Genomic DNA, 13,558 nt, shown 5'->3' with positions numbered 1-13,558 from the left:
TCATCAGATGTGTGTGATGCACCCCACCATAGGGTATATATATACATGTGACCATTACCAGGAATGCGAGATCATTATTGTTATTTTTGTACTCTTTCTTTACAGTAAGGATTTAGAATCCATGTGTCATGTTTGCATGAAATACAATCTTTATTTTGGATTATTACATATGAATCCGGTTGATATGTTTCTTTCGCTAGATCTCGTAACGACTTAGCTGTAGCGCGGTAGCAGTAGCGCTGGATTATTTTGGATTATTACCGGCGCTACTGCAATGACTTAGCTGTAGCGCGGTAGTAGTAGCGCTGGACCCAACGCTACTGCTATGCATATTTCAAGCACTACTACTAGGGTTTTCCCTAGTAGTGAGAGTGAGGTAGGAGTGCAGTGACGAAGAAGAAGGGGACTGCGGGTTGTGTCAGGAAATTGCAAGGGACCATTTTGCAAAATGTCCTGCGACATCTATTTTCGTACAGAGGGAGTACATGTAGATGTAGTCGAGATGATGCATGGCGTGTGGAGTAGAAGTACTATGCACGCCTCCCTTCCCTTCTAGCCACATCACATACACCAACACTTAGTCTGCATGGCTCCATGACATGTTCATTTTCCATATTGTGTCCCACACCATAATTGTTGCTACATGCACACAAAATTGACCCGAAGTTAAATATCACATCGATCGATAATGCTAGTGGACATAACAAGCATCAAAAGGGGACCACATAAAATGAATGTGAGGCAGGAACATATAGAGGGATCAAACGCATGGCAACAAACTGCAAATAATGACTTGTGCAAAATGCAGGGGTGGTGACTCCACAGGCTCATTGGTGACGCCTAGAGAAGAAAGTTTGCCCTAGTCACTGAGGAAATGGGGAGGAACCACAGTTTTTTGCAGTAGGTGTGGCTTTAGTCAACCAGTACAAGACAAGGGAGGCAATGCAGCTTGCACAAGTTGATGTACATGGTTGGTGCAGTTACTGACGTTGGATTAGATTACATGAGACCTAGGTCCATGTAATGTGACTTCACAATGTCACTTGGAATCATCAGATGTGTGTGATGCACCCCACCATAGGGTATATATATACATGTCACCGTTACCAGGAATGCGAGATCATTATTGTTATTTTTGTACTCTTTGTTTACAGTAAGGATTTAGAATCCATGTGTCATGTTTGCATGAAATACAATCTTTATTTTGGATTATTACATATGAATCCGGTTGATATCTTTCTTTCGCTAGATCTCGTAACCTTAAACCTAGCCAACCTTTTGCATCATGCCATGCTAGCTAGGAGACGAAAACCTTCTTCACCACTTTATGAATGCAATTAAAATGACAGAAATTTTATCTGGCTGGCGTTTCCTGGAAGGCCAACCATAGCATACGCCCCCATCGTTGTCGCACAGATCTCGACGCAGGGGGCAATGCCACATTGATGGCTAAAGGTGTTCGCTGCCTGCCGATGCCTGGAAAAAACTAGTTTTTCTAAAATATCTCCAAAAATGTGAATCCCACGCGTGGGGGGGGGGGGGGGGGGGGGGGGGGGGGTTCAAACTCGTGACCTCTTGCAATAGTGCGGGCCTTTTTGCCAATGGGCTCAAGAGAAGGTTCATGAACATTCGTGTTAAACATATTTTTAAATATAACATGGTATGTTGAAACCTCTTTTTTAATTGGTCCAAAAATTCAGATTTTTTTTTTACTTTCTATCCGGGCAGTTTTACTATATATAAGATGATGGTGTTTTTGTTATAAGAATATGACATTTTTTATTATAAGAGGATGTAATTTTTTTTATTATAAGAGCATATCATTTTTTCGTTTTATAATCGAATGGAATTTTTATCATTACAAGGATGCCATTTTATTATTATTTAAGAGGTTGCATTTTTATTATAAGAGAGATGTCATTTTCTATGATAAGATAGGAGGGTGACAGTTTTATTCTAAGAGGATGGCAGTTTTCTTTATAAGGGCATGGTTTTTTTAGTAATAAGATGGGCATATTATTGTGCGGATGGCATCTATTATAAGATGGGCATTTCTATTTAGTAACAACGCATCACATTAATCTACACAGGCTAAAACAGATTATCCAGTGATTATAATTATAAGGGTTGAGATTAAAAGTTGAGAAAGTTACGCACAATATCAATCATGTACGAGTAAGCTTATTATTGACTAGTCAAAATAGTCTAACATGAACACATACAAAACAAACTCATGTACGGAGGAGGCCAAGTTATATACAAGCAAGTGCATTAAAAAAAGTTATGTACAAGCAGGTCTATCATTGGGGAAGTAAAACCGTGACTCTCGCGAAGCAAAACCGTGACTCTCGTGGAAGCAAAACCGTGACTCTCGTGAAAGAAAAAAAAACACGTTTTTTCACGCAAAAACTTTTTAAATTTTTTTTATTGAAAAGCTAAGGAAGATCGATGAAAAACAAAAACGTCGAAAACCCCCAAAAAACCGAAAACACGTGCGGAAAAATAAAAAAATTAAAACCGAAAGGAGCGCCCAGAGCGCGACACGTGGCGAATGGCCGAGAGCGAGTCACGTGGCACTGATCGTTGCGAGGCTCCTAAAAGAGCACTCTTTAGCTAGTTGCTCAGAAGAAGCACTACCTGACCTCCAAATCAAGTAAGAATTGGAAAAGAAGAAGCATGTCCATGGGCCTCAAGGCTAACCGTAGAAGCCCATCAAGTCAGTATGCAATAATCCAAAGCAATGCACTACTAGTATCCTAAGCGTACATGTTCTGTTTCGCTTTTCTTGAAAACATTGGATCTACACGGCTGTCCAGGCTAAGCCCTCTTTGTTTGACTATGCGCATCGCGTTTAATGCGTCAAACAAATTGCACCCACTGCCCAGTATACTGTCATCTTGATCGCACGGTTGCCATGACGATCGACGGACACACGCTCATCTCAACCATACAAGATTGCCGTCACATGCATCAAGTCCGGCCATGTATAACACACCGCTGCTTCTGCAGCCTACGCGCTAGCATATCTCTAGCGGCTCCAACTCGACCTCTTTGCCCGATCTTATCTGTTTCTAGGTAAATAAATTTGATTACAACATCTAACCTCTGAAGTAACAATTCTAAATATTGAATTATTAAAAACATGGTTACACGATCAGGGATTAGTTGATTTTATTATTAATTATAGGACAATCGAGTTCAGCATTGGTTGTATCCAAATCCTATAGGTCCACCAATGCAGCATATGAACAACTCTTTCAAGAAAAACAAACGCACACATAAATCTGTCAACCTAAAAGAATGGTACTACGACATTAAACCTCTTGGTGAATATAGCATGTAAGCATGCACAAGCAACACCGCATACGTTCACATGCATATATTGGGTGGACATATATGAGCTCAGCTAGGACAACGAACGAATAATAGAATGACACTTGGAGTCATGCAAATAAATAGAGAACAAAACAATTTTTTGTTCTATAATAAAATCTATATTTGCACAATTAACCAGATTTGAGTCAGATTGTTTAAAATAATAATATTAAAAATATATCTTATTAGGTTGACAAAGAATACAACTCAGACTAATAAGTTCAAATTAATAAAAACAAACTAATGTGTAAATCAATTTTCATTATATTCAATTAATTTATGAATCTAAAATAGAACATGCAATGAAAATTCGGATAAATTAGTAATCCGAATTCCAGCCTGTTAAATTATATGTTGATGCAGAACAACATGGACAAAAAAACTATGGCAATGTTTAAAGATGGAATATTTTAATAGCAGCTTTTTATGAACATACACCAATTGTTACTTAGCTTTAGTTTGCCAGGCTAAATAGACAATTCAAGTAAGAGAATATTGTCACGAGCATCTGGAAGCATACGTGGAAGATCGAGAGGCATGATATTGTACTATCATGAGACCATAATTGCCACACACATATTAGTGACACGTTGGCTAGAAGAAGAAGACACAAAGTCTGGGCATCTAATTCTTGGTGAAATGGTCTTAGGTGTAGGACACCAACCTCAATACCATTGGCAACCTGCTGTCATACAATGAGTTTTTAGCGGCACCAATACATTTACCACAAGCATACTAGAAAGAGCTTTGATCCTATTACCTCAAGACACACATTCCAACTACAAGATCTGAAATGATATATTAACCGTAACATGCCAACACAAAAAACATTTGGATATTGGGAGATATAGCAACTAATGAAGAGTAGTAGGAGATGGATTCTTATGGAATCATATGGTATTTTTTCCATTGTTGATTGCTGATCTTTATCACAGGTGGGCGCATTTGCATTCAATAATATAATTGAACTCATAACTCCCCAAAAGTCCTATTGTGTTTCCTCAAGATTCAAGTTTGTCTCTTTATACTTTTCTATGGTTTAAATGCCAGATTACTGTCAGCGCATGTCCAAATAAATAGAAGCTCTAAAGGTGCCAATTAGAGAATACGGCAGATAATTTCACACCATTCGTTGATTACATAGGTTTATTCCTGAAAGTTTTTTTTTTGCAGGAGGTTTATTGGGGTCAGATATTGGGGTCCGGAGGACCTCCCTCCACCCCCCTGGCGACTGGACGCCAGATATTGGGATTCTTATAAATAATGATCTTCTATATATTTGGTTGTACGAATTTAGGCACCAATCTCTTGCCAGCCGAGAAAACTTTCTATAAATTCAAATCAATCTTTGGACAGTTTGAATTTTGACAACCAACCTTTTGCCAACCCAGGAAAAATTCTTTAAATTCAAGTCACTCTCTGTGACGGTTGGATCTAAATCGGATTTCTATCTTTGACCCGCTTCACCATTCCTGGTGCAAAAACCCTTAGACACGCCCCATATATGTTGTTCAACTTCTAATCTATGTATTTAATTTCAAGCATTGATCTGTAATATTACAAACTGTTTTTCTTCTTGTTGAACAATTGATCCAACGGCTTCAAGGAAAAAGCTAAACTAAAAAAAAAGGATACAAGTCCTCTCATATCTATGTCATCCAACCATCCTCCTATCTATTACCGCCGTCAACAAGGAGGAGGATACTCTACCGTTCGGCACCCTGCTGTTCTTCCACTGACATGTGGGCCTGTTGCAAAGCTGGCTTACATGTCAGTGGCCCAATGTCGCACGGCATGGCGCTTCCCGTCAACAACAACAAGAAAAAGTGAACAAAAGAATACAAACAAAAGTCGACTCTAGTAAGTTTTAGAAGGAAACCAAATGTCGACTCTAAAACTATTCCTCCCGCATCACGAAAAGTTGATGCAGACGCTGCCATTCTTGGCGCTTCCGCACGCCGGGCACGCCTGTGCCGCGGCCGCGCACGGCGCGCACACGCAGAGGTGCCGGCACGGCAGCAGCAGCACCACGGCCGCGTCCTCGCGGCATCCCTTGCACCTTCCTACTGCTGTCGCGGGACGCTCCTCCACTGCCGGCGTGCCCACCTCCTCCTCCGCGCACAAAGGCACCTGGTTCTCTCCCCAGCAGCACGACTCGGCGTCGTCCTCCTGACCGTCGCCGCTTCCACCGCCACGGACCGCCTGGGAGTCGAGCGCCCGCTGCAGGTCGCCGCGGAGCACGTTGGCCGTGGCCTCGTTGGACTGCGCGATGTCGCGCCACATCTGGGCCTCCATGAAGAGGTTCCGAAGGCGCTCCTCGAGCGCCCAGTTCATGATCCTGATCCGCTCAATCTCGTCGTCCCTGGCCTTGAGCCGCTTCGCCGCCCTGGCCTCCACGGTCGAGACGATCAGCCTCGTGTGGCTCTGCCTCTGCTCCGCCAGAGTAGTCCACAAATTTTGCGCCTGCATCATCGACCACGGTTAATAAAAACTACACAGAAATTAAAGCCTGAAACGCAAAGTATCGATCGGTGGCGGCGATTTGATCATGGCATGTGACTTACATGTTTGAGCAGGATGCGGTCGACGTCGATGGTCTGCTGCTGGACGTGGGCCGCAAGAACGTCGGCCGCGGCAAGCATGGACGACCGCCCGTCGCGCTTCCGCTTGTTTGTGCTCATTTCCTGACCACCGTCGGGCCTGACGCCCTTCTTCGCCAGATTGGCAGCAGCCATCGCCAAGAACTCGGAATACTGCTCCGTGGCCGACGTAGTCGTCATCGTCGCCGGCGGCAGACTGAAGAGGTCCGCGCACATGTGGTGGTCCCGCTGGCTCGGCAGCGCAGCACCATAACAAGGCCCACTCGCTGGGATAGTAGCGGCGGAGGCGAGCTGGTGGTGACCGCCGCCGGCGCCGGTGGTGAGTAACATGTGGCGCAGGCGTTGCAGGTCCACGGAGGCCATGGCGATTGATGGGGCGCGCGGGTCGTCCGCTAGCTTCCTATATATACAGCCAAGGCGATGCGTCCCTGGCCGGAGTTAGTCAGATGTGGGAGGTGAGGTCATCGATCGGCGAGGGGACGGGCGGGCAGGGTGGCAAAGAAACGAGGTCCGTAGATGGCAGGCCGCCGGGTATTTATGGTGCGTGACCGGGCTTTGGTTGGCATCCTGAGTGAGAATGCAACTGACGATGAGATTGACCGGCCCTGTTCAGGAGGGAATTTTCCTTTTATTTATGGCTTCCGTTTCAATCTCTCCCTAAATTTGCAGTAGAAACCACGAATTCCCCGCGTTATATTACCTTTCTGCACCGAAATTGCTGGCTTCCGTTCCCGACGATTCCATCGATCGGTTGACTAATTTGCAGAACCCAAGCCTTGGCCATATACTGTATCGTTTAAGTTATATAGTATATGTCGTGGCGCCAAATCAGCACGCATCGTTGAGCCTTTAGATCTCTGCACGCACGAATCTTGGGGTATAAGGAAACTTAACAAAGCAAAGCAAATTACGCGCTCTGGACTTGGTAAAGATCGGGAATCACGTACAAAGCCGTGGTTACTGGAGGGCAATTCCAGGAAGAAGGAAACCGTGCATGCGTTACGTACTACGTTCATGCACTGCATCTGCATGCAGAATCAACGTACGTACTTTAATGTGCTGAGATATACTCCATCCGTTCTACATACGAATGTATATAGATGTACTTTAGAGTGTACATTCACAATGCTCAAAAAAAAAGTGTACATTCACACATTTTACTTCGTATGTAGTTTATAGTGAAATCTTTGCAAAGCCTTATATTTTGGAACGGAGGAAGTATATATTACTGCTAGGCGTTTTTTGGCTGGTTAGCTGTAGATGGTTGATAAAAATAATATAGTAAGACAAAGCGTAGACGTAGAGATGAGGGGTCAAAATTAGAAGGGAATGAATGAGCTAGTAATTGATTTGGTGGCGATAGATCGACCATTCATTCATTCTGGGCTGTACTTTGGTGCAAATCAGGCCGATCCATCCGATCCGTACTTTTAATTTGGGCAAAAGCTACCGCCAGCTTTTGATTTAATTTGATTTCCAAAAAAAGATCTCTACCAAAGTAGAGCTTCGATCGTCTTTTAACTGCGGGATACAAATAATCACGTCGCCGCCAAAATAGAACCACAGTTGTGCCATCACGCATCCTTTTTTTTTTTTGCATGGAACTCATCACACATCTACACAGTGGCGGAGCCAGGATTGGAGCAAGCCCCGGGCCAAAAAAAAGATTTTTGCCCAAAGTTAAAAACTTGACGTTTACAAGGCTTTTAGCTACCACAAAAGATACCCAGACAAAATATGGCTCAATTGCATGAAAAATTAAGAATTTTAGCTCAATGCTTAACGATACAACAAAATAGGTAAAAACATGTGAAGAACTACAAAGAATAGTATGTGATAAAAAAGAGTATCAAATCAATGGTTTGCTTCATCAGTGCCTCACATAACCTCATCATCGGTGGAAGAAGGGCCAACACCTTCAAGACGTTAAAAGCAAAATTTCATAAGAGAAGGCGTAAACATCAAGTGAAACAATTATGATTGATATAAATCTAAAAACTCACCCCCTCAGTTGCTTGATTCCCTCCATCTGAAAAGATAAGTGTAGACACACTCGTTCTGGAGACCGGTGAAAAAAATCTTTTCATCTTCTCTTTCTACAATATGAAATGAAATGGGCAATTAGATTAATATCAGTTCGATAATACACTAGATATATGACTTGATACACACACATTATTGCAATTAAATTTTACTTTGGAGTGATACACACTAAGACAGATTTCACACCGACATTGTAGAACATGATACAAGTGGAAGCATGAGGGGAAACCGGGAAAGCATCAAAAAAATATCAAGGTAGGTATGGCAGTCAAGAAGCTAGGCACGTCGGGGGATTGGGCGAAGAGCGCAGAGCCACACAGGAAGGCGGTACGGCGGTGGCCGAGACGCCGGTGGACGGCGGCGTCGGCGCAAGCGCTGGAGTTTGGACTTTGCAGATTGATCTTGCGTGCGTCGCATGCGAGTTAGGTCGGCGGCGGCTACGCGGTCGCTGGCGTCTCCTGACAGATTCGTGATGGGTTTTTCTTTCGTTGAGAAATCGACAGGCATCGTGTTGTGCGTGCGTCCGTCAGTTTTCTATTTTCCTGTCACATGCGTGCACGAGTGGGAGGTCTCCTCGTGAGTGCGTCCCTTGACATGCGGTGAGACAGCTCATGACGCTCTGGCCCTTCATTTTACTGGGCTGTACCCCGGGCCTGCAGAATATCATACATATATAACAGCCTAGCAGAAATTCCATGCCCCGGGCCTGGGCTCTAGGTGCCCGGGGCCCAGCTCCGCCCCTGCATCTACACGCATACATATCATAATAATAATAATAATAATAATAATAATAATAATAATAATAATAATAATATACGTCTAAATATATGTGTATCTTTGAAAAACAATAACAAACGACCAAGCGAACTTGTTTTTTTAGAGAACCAAACAAATTAGCTAACCAATTTATTTGGAGCAGTGCGTACTGGAATCGATAGATCAAATGGGAAACAATGAATAGGTGCATATATATTGCAGTTTTTTTAGAGAATATATATTGCATTATGCTTTCCATTAATCTCTCTATATATGGACCTTTGTGCACAAGGAAACAACGTACTGTATGCATGCATTCAAGCGGAAGACGTCTGTCCGTACGCGGATACGTTTCTACTTCTAGACTAGAAAAGGAAGAGCAAAACAGGTGGTGACGCAGGCCAAGGAAAGAGAAGAAACGGAACAGCTTTCAAGGAAACGCATGCGGAGGACAAGCACGATCGGGCGAGTACGAACGTGTCGCGCGCCACCCAAATAGCCCACATGCATGCTAGCGCGGCGGCACTAGGCTCCGGCGCCACCGAACGATCGATGCCAACCTTTGACTTGTCCGAAGATGTGCCACGCCTGCCGGCCCGGCGACGTGTGTCTTGACATGTCATGCGTATCCGTCATTAGTAAAAAGAAAGCTTCAAGGGGTTCAGTCCATATTATTTTGCATGGACTACTGACCATGCTATACGTTCGTCGACTGATCTTTGGTAAAAATCGATCGGGTCACGTGACGTTAGATTTACCGCACGGCAGTTGATACAATTGATGATTGTGTGCAGCATCAGCCATGTTGCGGTCCAAAGTTTGCAACATGATCCATGTTGCACTCAGAAATTTACAAACAAGCAAACATGGGCCATGTTATGTGCAGATTTGCAACATGAGTCATATTGTAGGGAGCCGATGTTGTGAGAGAGGGGGAAAAAAGTGGCCATCACAACCTCTTTGCAACATGGTCCGTGTTGCAAACCTCCTTGCAACATGACATATGTTGCGAACCATGCAAGCTACCATGCCCCGGCGGCCATGCTGCGTGCGATGATGCTCCTTTCAAGCTCTGGTGGTCGACATCCCTTTGCAGCAGCTCGCACCCCTAGGATTGAATCACCTACAGTAGTGGGGGGGGGGGGGGGGGGGGGGGGAGGGGAGGGGGTATCTTATTGCCAACGCTGCAGGACAAACGTCAGGCACGACGAGCAGGCGACTGATGTATCTTGTTGCGGAGCCCCGTGACACATACAGGCAGGCTGCCGCAACGGTGGCTGGGCCACCTCCCGGCAAGAATTCGAGACACATAAGAGAAACGTTGGTGAGGGAAAGAGACGAAGACCGACGTATGTGAGGGTGAGGATAAGGATAAGGGAGACGTTGCCGGAGAAGGAAAACATGGTCCGCATGATACACGACAAGCAACTGACGCGGTAGACGCCTGTCGTGGTTCTAACTCTGACAGTGATGTAGGGGGTATGTATGGAGAGGCTAGATCTCAGCTATTGGGAAGTTGTAAACACACCAAGATGTACGAGTTCAGGCCCTTCGCGGAGGAAGTAACAGCCCTACGTCTCGGTGCCCGGAGGCGGTCGACTGGATTACGGGCGTGTGAATAACAGGGGTGCGAACCCTTCATACTGAGGAGGGGGGTGGCTTATATAGAGTTCGCCGGCCCCCTCCTGCCCTCAGTAATGCAGGGTTTAAGGTACATTTAAGGTTGGGCGTTACTGGTAACGCCCCTAATAAAGTGCTATAATGACCATAAAGACTACTTAACAGCTGACCGTTTGCCTGCGGAGTGACTACAGGTCTCCTGGCGGTCGAGTGGTTGGCTTCATGGTCGAGTATAGCTTTCTGGTCGAGTGTCTTGAATTCGTCGAGTGGGATACCTTCAAGTCGATTGAAAGGTGACTTCTCCTAGGGATGTCCTAGGGTAGGGCTCCTTGGACGGGTCTGTGCCCCTACCCTAGGTACATGGCTTCATCATTAGCCCCCGAATGGATCGAGGTTAGACTGGGGAAAGAGTTGGAGATCTTTCCGACTGATTCTTTGGGCTACGTGAGCGCCTCGTTTTGGGTCAATCGTCACGGATGACGTTGCCAACCTTTTTCAGTCGCCTTGATCCATTCCAGGCCTTTCGTCGAGTTAATTTCTTTATTTGCGACATACCGAGCGTCGGTGCGGGCGGGGTCTTCCGTTTTGACAAGTTGTTCTGCAGCCCGCGGATGTCGTGGGATTTCGGATTTTGGGAAGCGCGCGGGACGGGAGCGGCCGCAGTAATCGGAAGCGATAAAGCGGAAGTTCCTCGATCCCCGTGTCGCCTTTTTCGCCACGTACTGCGCGCGCGTCTGCTGCGGGATTTGACTGGATAGCCTGGGCCTACCAGTCAGCCACTCGGGAGCGGCCCCTTACAAATCGCCGGCTCGGGGTTTCCAAGCAGTGCGCTCTCTTCTCCTTTCTTCTTCCTCTCTCCCTTCGCAAGTCCTTCCGCCACCTCCGTTCTCGCCCCAGCGCAGCAGGCCCGTGCGAGACTTCGCCGACGACGATGACGAAGGGCAAGACCTCCGCTCTGGAGCGCGTGAAGAAGGCGGCGGCGCAGGGGAAGGGGAAAAGATCTACTCGGGGCGGATCCTCCTCAAGGTCCACTCTGCCCAAGGGCTGGATCCAGGGCGATTGGATGCCGTCAGTGATCCGGCAAGAGGATCTCGACGACATGGTCGAGGGGGGAGTCATTCCCCACGAGGCTGCGCGTCTTCCGGGGAGAGAGATCGAACCTCAACCCCGCGATGGTGAGTGCGTGCTCCTAGCCACCCACATCGACCGAGGGTTTTCTCTGCCGCCCCATCCTTTTTTCCGGAGCTTCTTGAACTTCTTCGGAGCGCAGCTCCACCACTTTACTCCCAACTCCATTGTATACCTTGCCGCTTTCATTTCCATGTGTGAGGCTTTCTTGGGTTGCTGCCCCCATTGGGGACTTTTCAAGCACATCTTTACCTGCCGTTCCCAATCGGTCAAGAAGGCCAAGTCGAGTGACGAGAAGACGCAGGTGATCTAGTTGTGCGGGGGCTTGGCGATCCAGACAAGGGGGAAGAGCTGTTTTCCATCCATTACTTTCCCGGAGTCGGTCCGTGGCTGGCAGGCGACCTGGTTCTACTGTCAGGACCAGGCGACCCCAGGACAGTCGACTGGTCTCCCTCCTTTCTCACTCGACCGAGCTGAAAAACCTGCTTCTCTGAAAGTGGTGCTGGAGGAAAGGGCCCAAGTCAAAGTGCTGGCCGGTCGAGTGGTTGAGCTTGTCCGTGAGGGCGTGACGGGCATGGATTTGCTGGAGGTCTTCCTCCGGAGGCGCATCCAACCGCTCCAGGCTCGTGACCACCCGATGTGGCTGTACTCGGGTCTTGACGACACCACTCGGATCCACCCGGAGGAGGTCACTGATGAGATGCTGGAGGGGTGGCTGTCAAGCATCACAGGAAACAAGGACAACCCCCGAGGAGCCAGGAGGGTAATTCCACTCGACAACTCGTACGACGTGGACCAGGTATGTCTCTATGCTCCTGACTGAGATCTTGTTTTTCTTCATTGGTCTTCTTTGAGTTGGTTGATTGACCTTTGTCTCGCCTGTTGTTTTTCAGGTGACTACTGAGATGTACTCGACGCCCAATGGGGCACAGGGGCCAACTGAGGAAGGGGAGGCGAGTGGAGGTGAGAGCGGGGACGATCAAGGCGAGTGGGAGTTCGACGGTGAAGGAGAGGGAGGCGACGACGTCGACTCCAGTGAAGAGGAGGAGGAGGAGGTTGAACCCCCCCGCCCGGAGGGGCGATCCAAGCTCACACACGATCCGGCGCGGGAGCGTGGTAGTGCGACTGCTCCTGTTGGGCATGTTGGGTTTCGTAGTAATTTCAAAAATTTTCCTACGCACACGCAAGATCATGTGATGCATAGCAACGAGAGGGGAGAGTGTTGTCTACGTACCCACGCAGACCGACTGCGGAAGCGTTGACACAACGTAGAGGAAGTAGTCGTACGTCTTCACGATCCAACCGATCAAGCACCGAAACTACGGCACCTCCGAGTTCGAGCACACGTTCAGCTCGATGACGATCCCCGGACTCCGATCCAGGAAAGTGTCGGGGAAGAGTTTCGTCAGCACGACGGCGTGGTGACGATCTTGATGTACTACAGCAGCAGGGCTTCGCCTAAACTCCGCTATAGTATTATCGAGGACTATGGTGGCTGGGGCACCGCACACGGCTAAGGAATAGATCACGTGGATCAACTTGTGTGTTCTAGGGTGCCTCTGCCTCAGTATATAAAGGACTAGAGGGGGGGGAGGCTGGCCGGCCATAGGAGGCATGCCAGGAGAGTCCTACTCCCTCTGGGAGTAGGATTCCCCCCCCCCCCCAATCCTAGTTGGAATAGGATTCGCGGAGGGGGAAAAGAGAGAGAGGGGGCCGGCCACCTCTCCTAGTCCTAATAGGACTAGGGGAAGGGGGAGGCGCGCAGCCCATGTATGGCTGCCTCTTCTCTTTTCCACTAAGGCCCATCATGGCCCATTTAGCTCCCGGGGGGTTCCGGTAACCTTCCCGGTACTCCGGTAAAATCCCGATTTCACCCGGAACACTTCCGATGTCCAAACATAGGCTTCCAATATATCAATCTTTACGTCTCGACCATTTCGAGACTCCTCATCATGTCCGTGATCACATCCGGGACTCCGAACAACCTTCGGTACATCAAAATGCATAAACTCATAATATAACTGTCATCGTAACCT

The 13,558-nt window shown here is 47.2% G+C and overlaps 1 protein-coding gene across 1 annotated transcript; it reads right to left on the bottom strand.

Moving 5' to 3' along the window:
• Nucleotides 1-4,927: 4,927 nt before the first annotated feature.
• Nucleotides 4,928-6,331, bottom strand: LOC125523457 (BOI-related E3 ubiquitin-protein ligase 1-like; the record flags this gene model as incomplete). Its single annotated transcript, XM_048688489.1, is given in 2 exon segments — nt 4,928-5,838; nt 5,940-6,331. Coding segments are annotated over 2 exon segments (944 nt in total), but the record flags the coding sequence as incomplete, so codon positions are not given.
• Between the last annotated feature and the right edge of the window lie 7,227 nt (nt 6,332-13,558).

This window comes from Triticum urartu, chromosome 7 (genome assembly GCF_003073215.2).
Source record: "Triticum urartu cultivar G1812 chromosome 7, Tu2.1, whole genome shotgun sequence".
In the NCBI taxonomy this organism is placed as follows: domain Eukaryota; kingdom Viridiplantae; phylum Streptophyta; class Magnoliopsida; order Poales; family Poaceae; genus Triticum; species Triticum urartu.
Note: the sequence above shows the minus strand (reverse complement) of the source record. Positions and strands in the feature narration are given on the sequence as shown.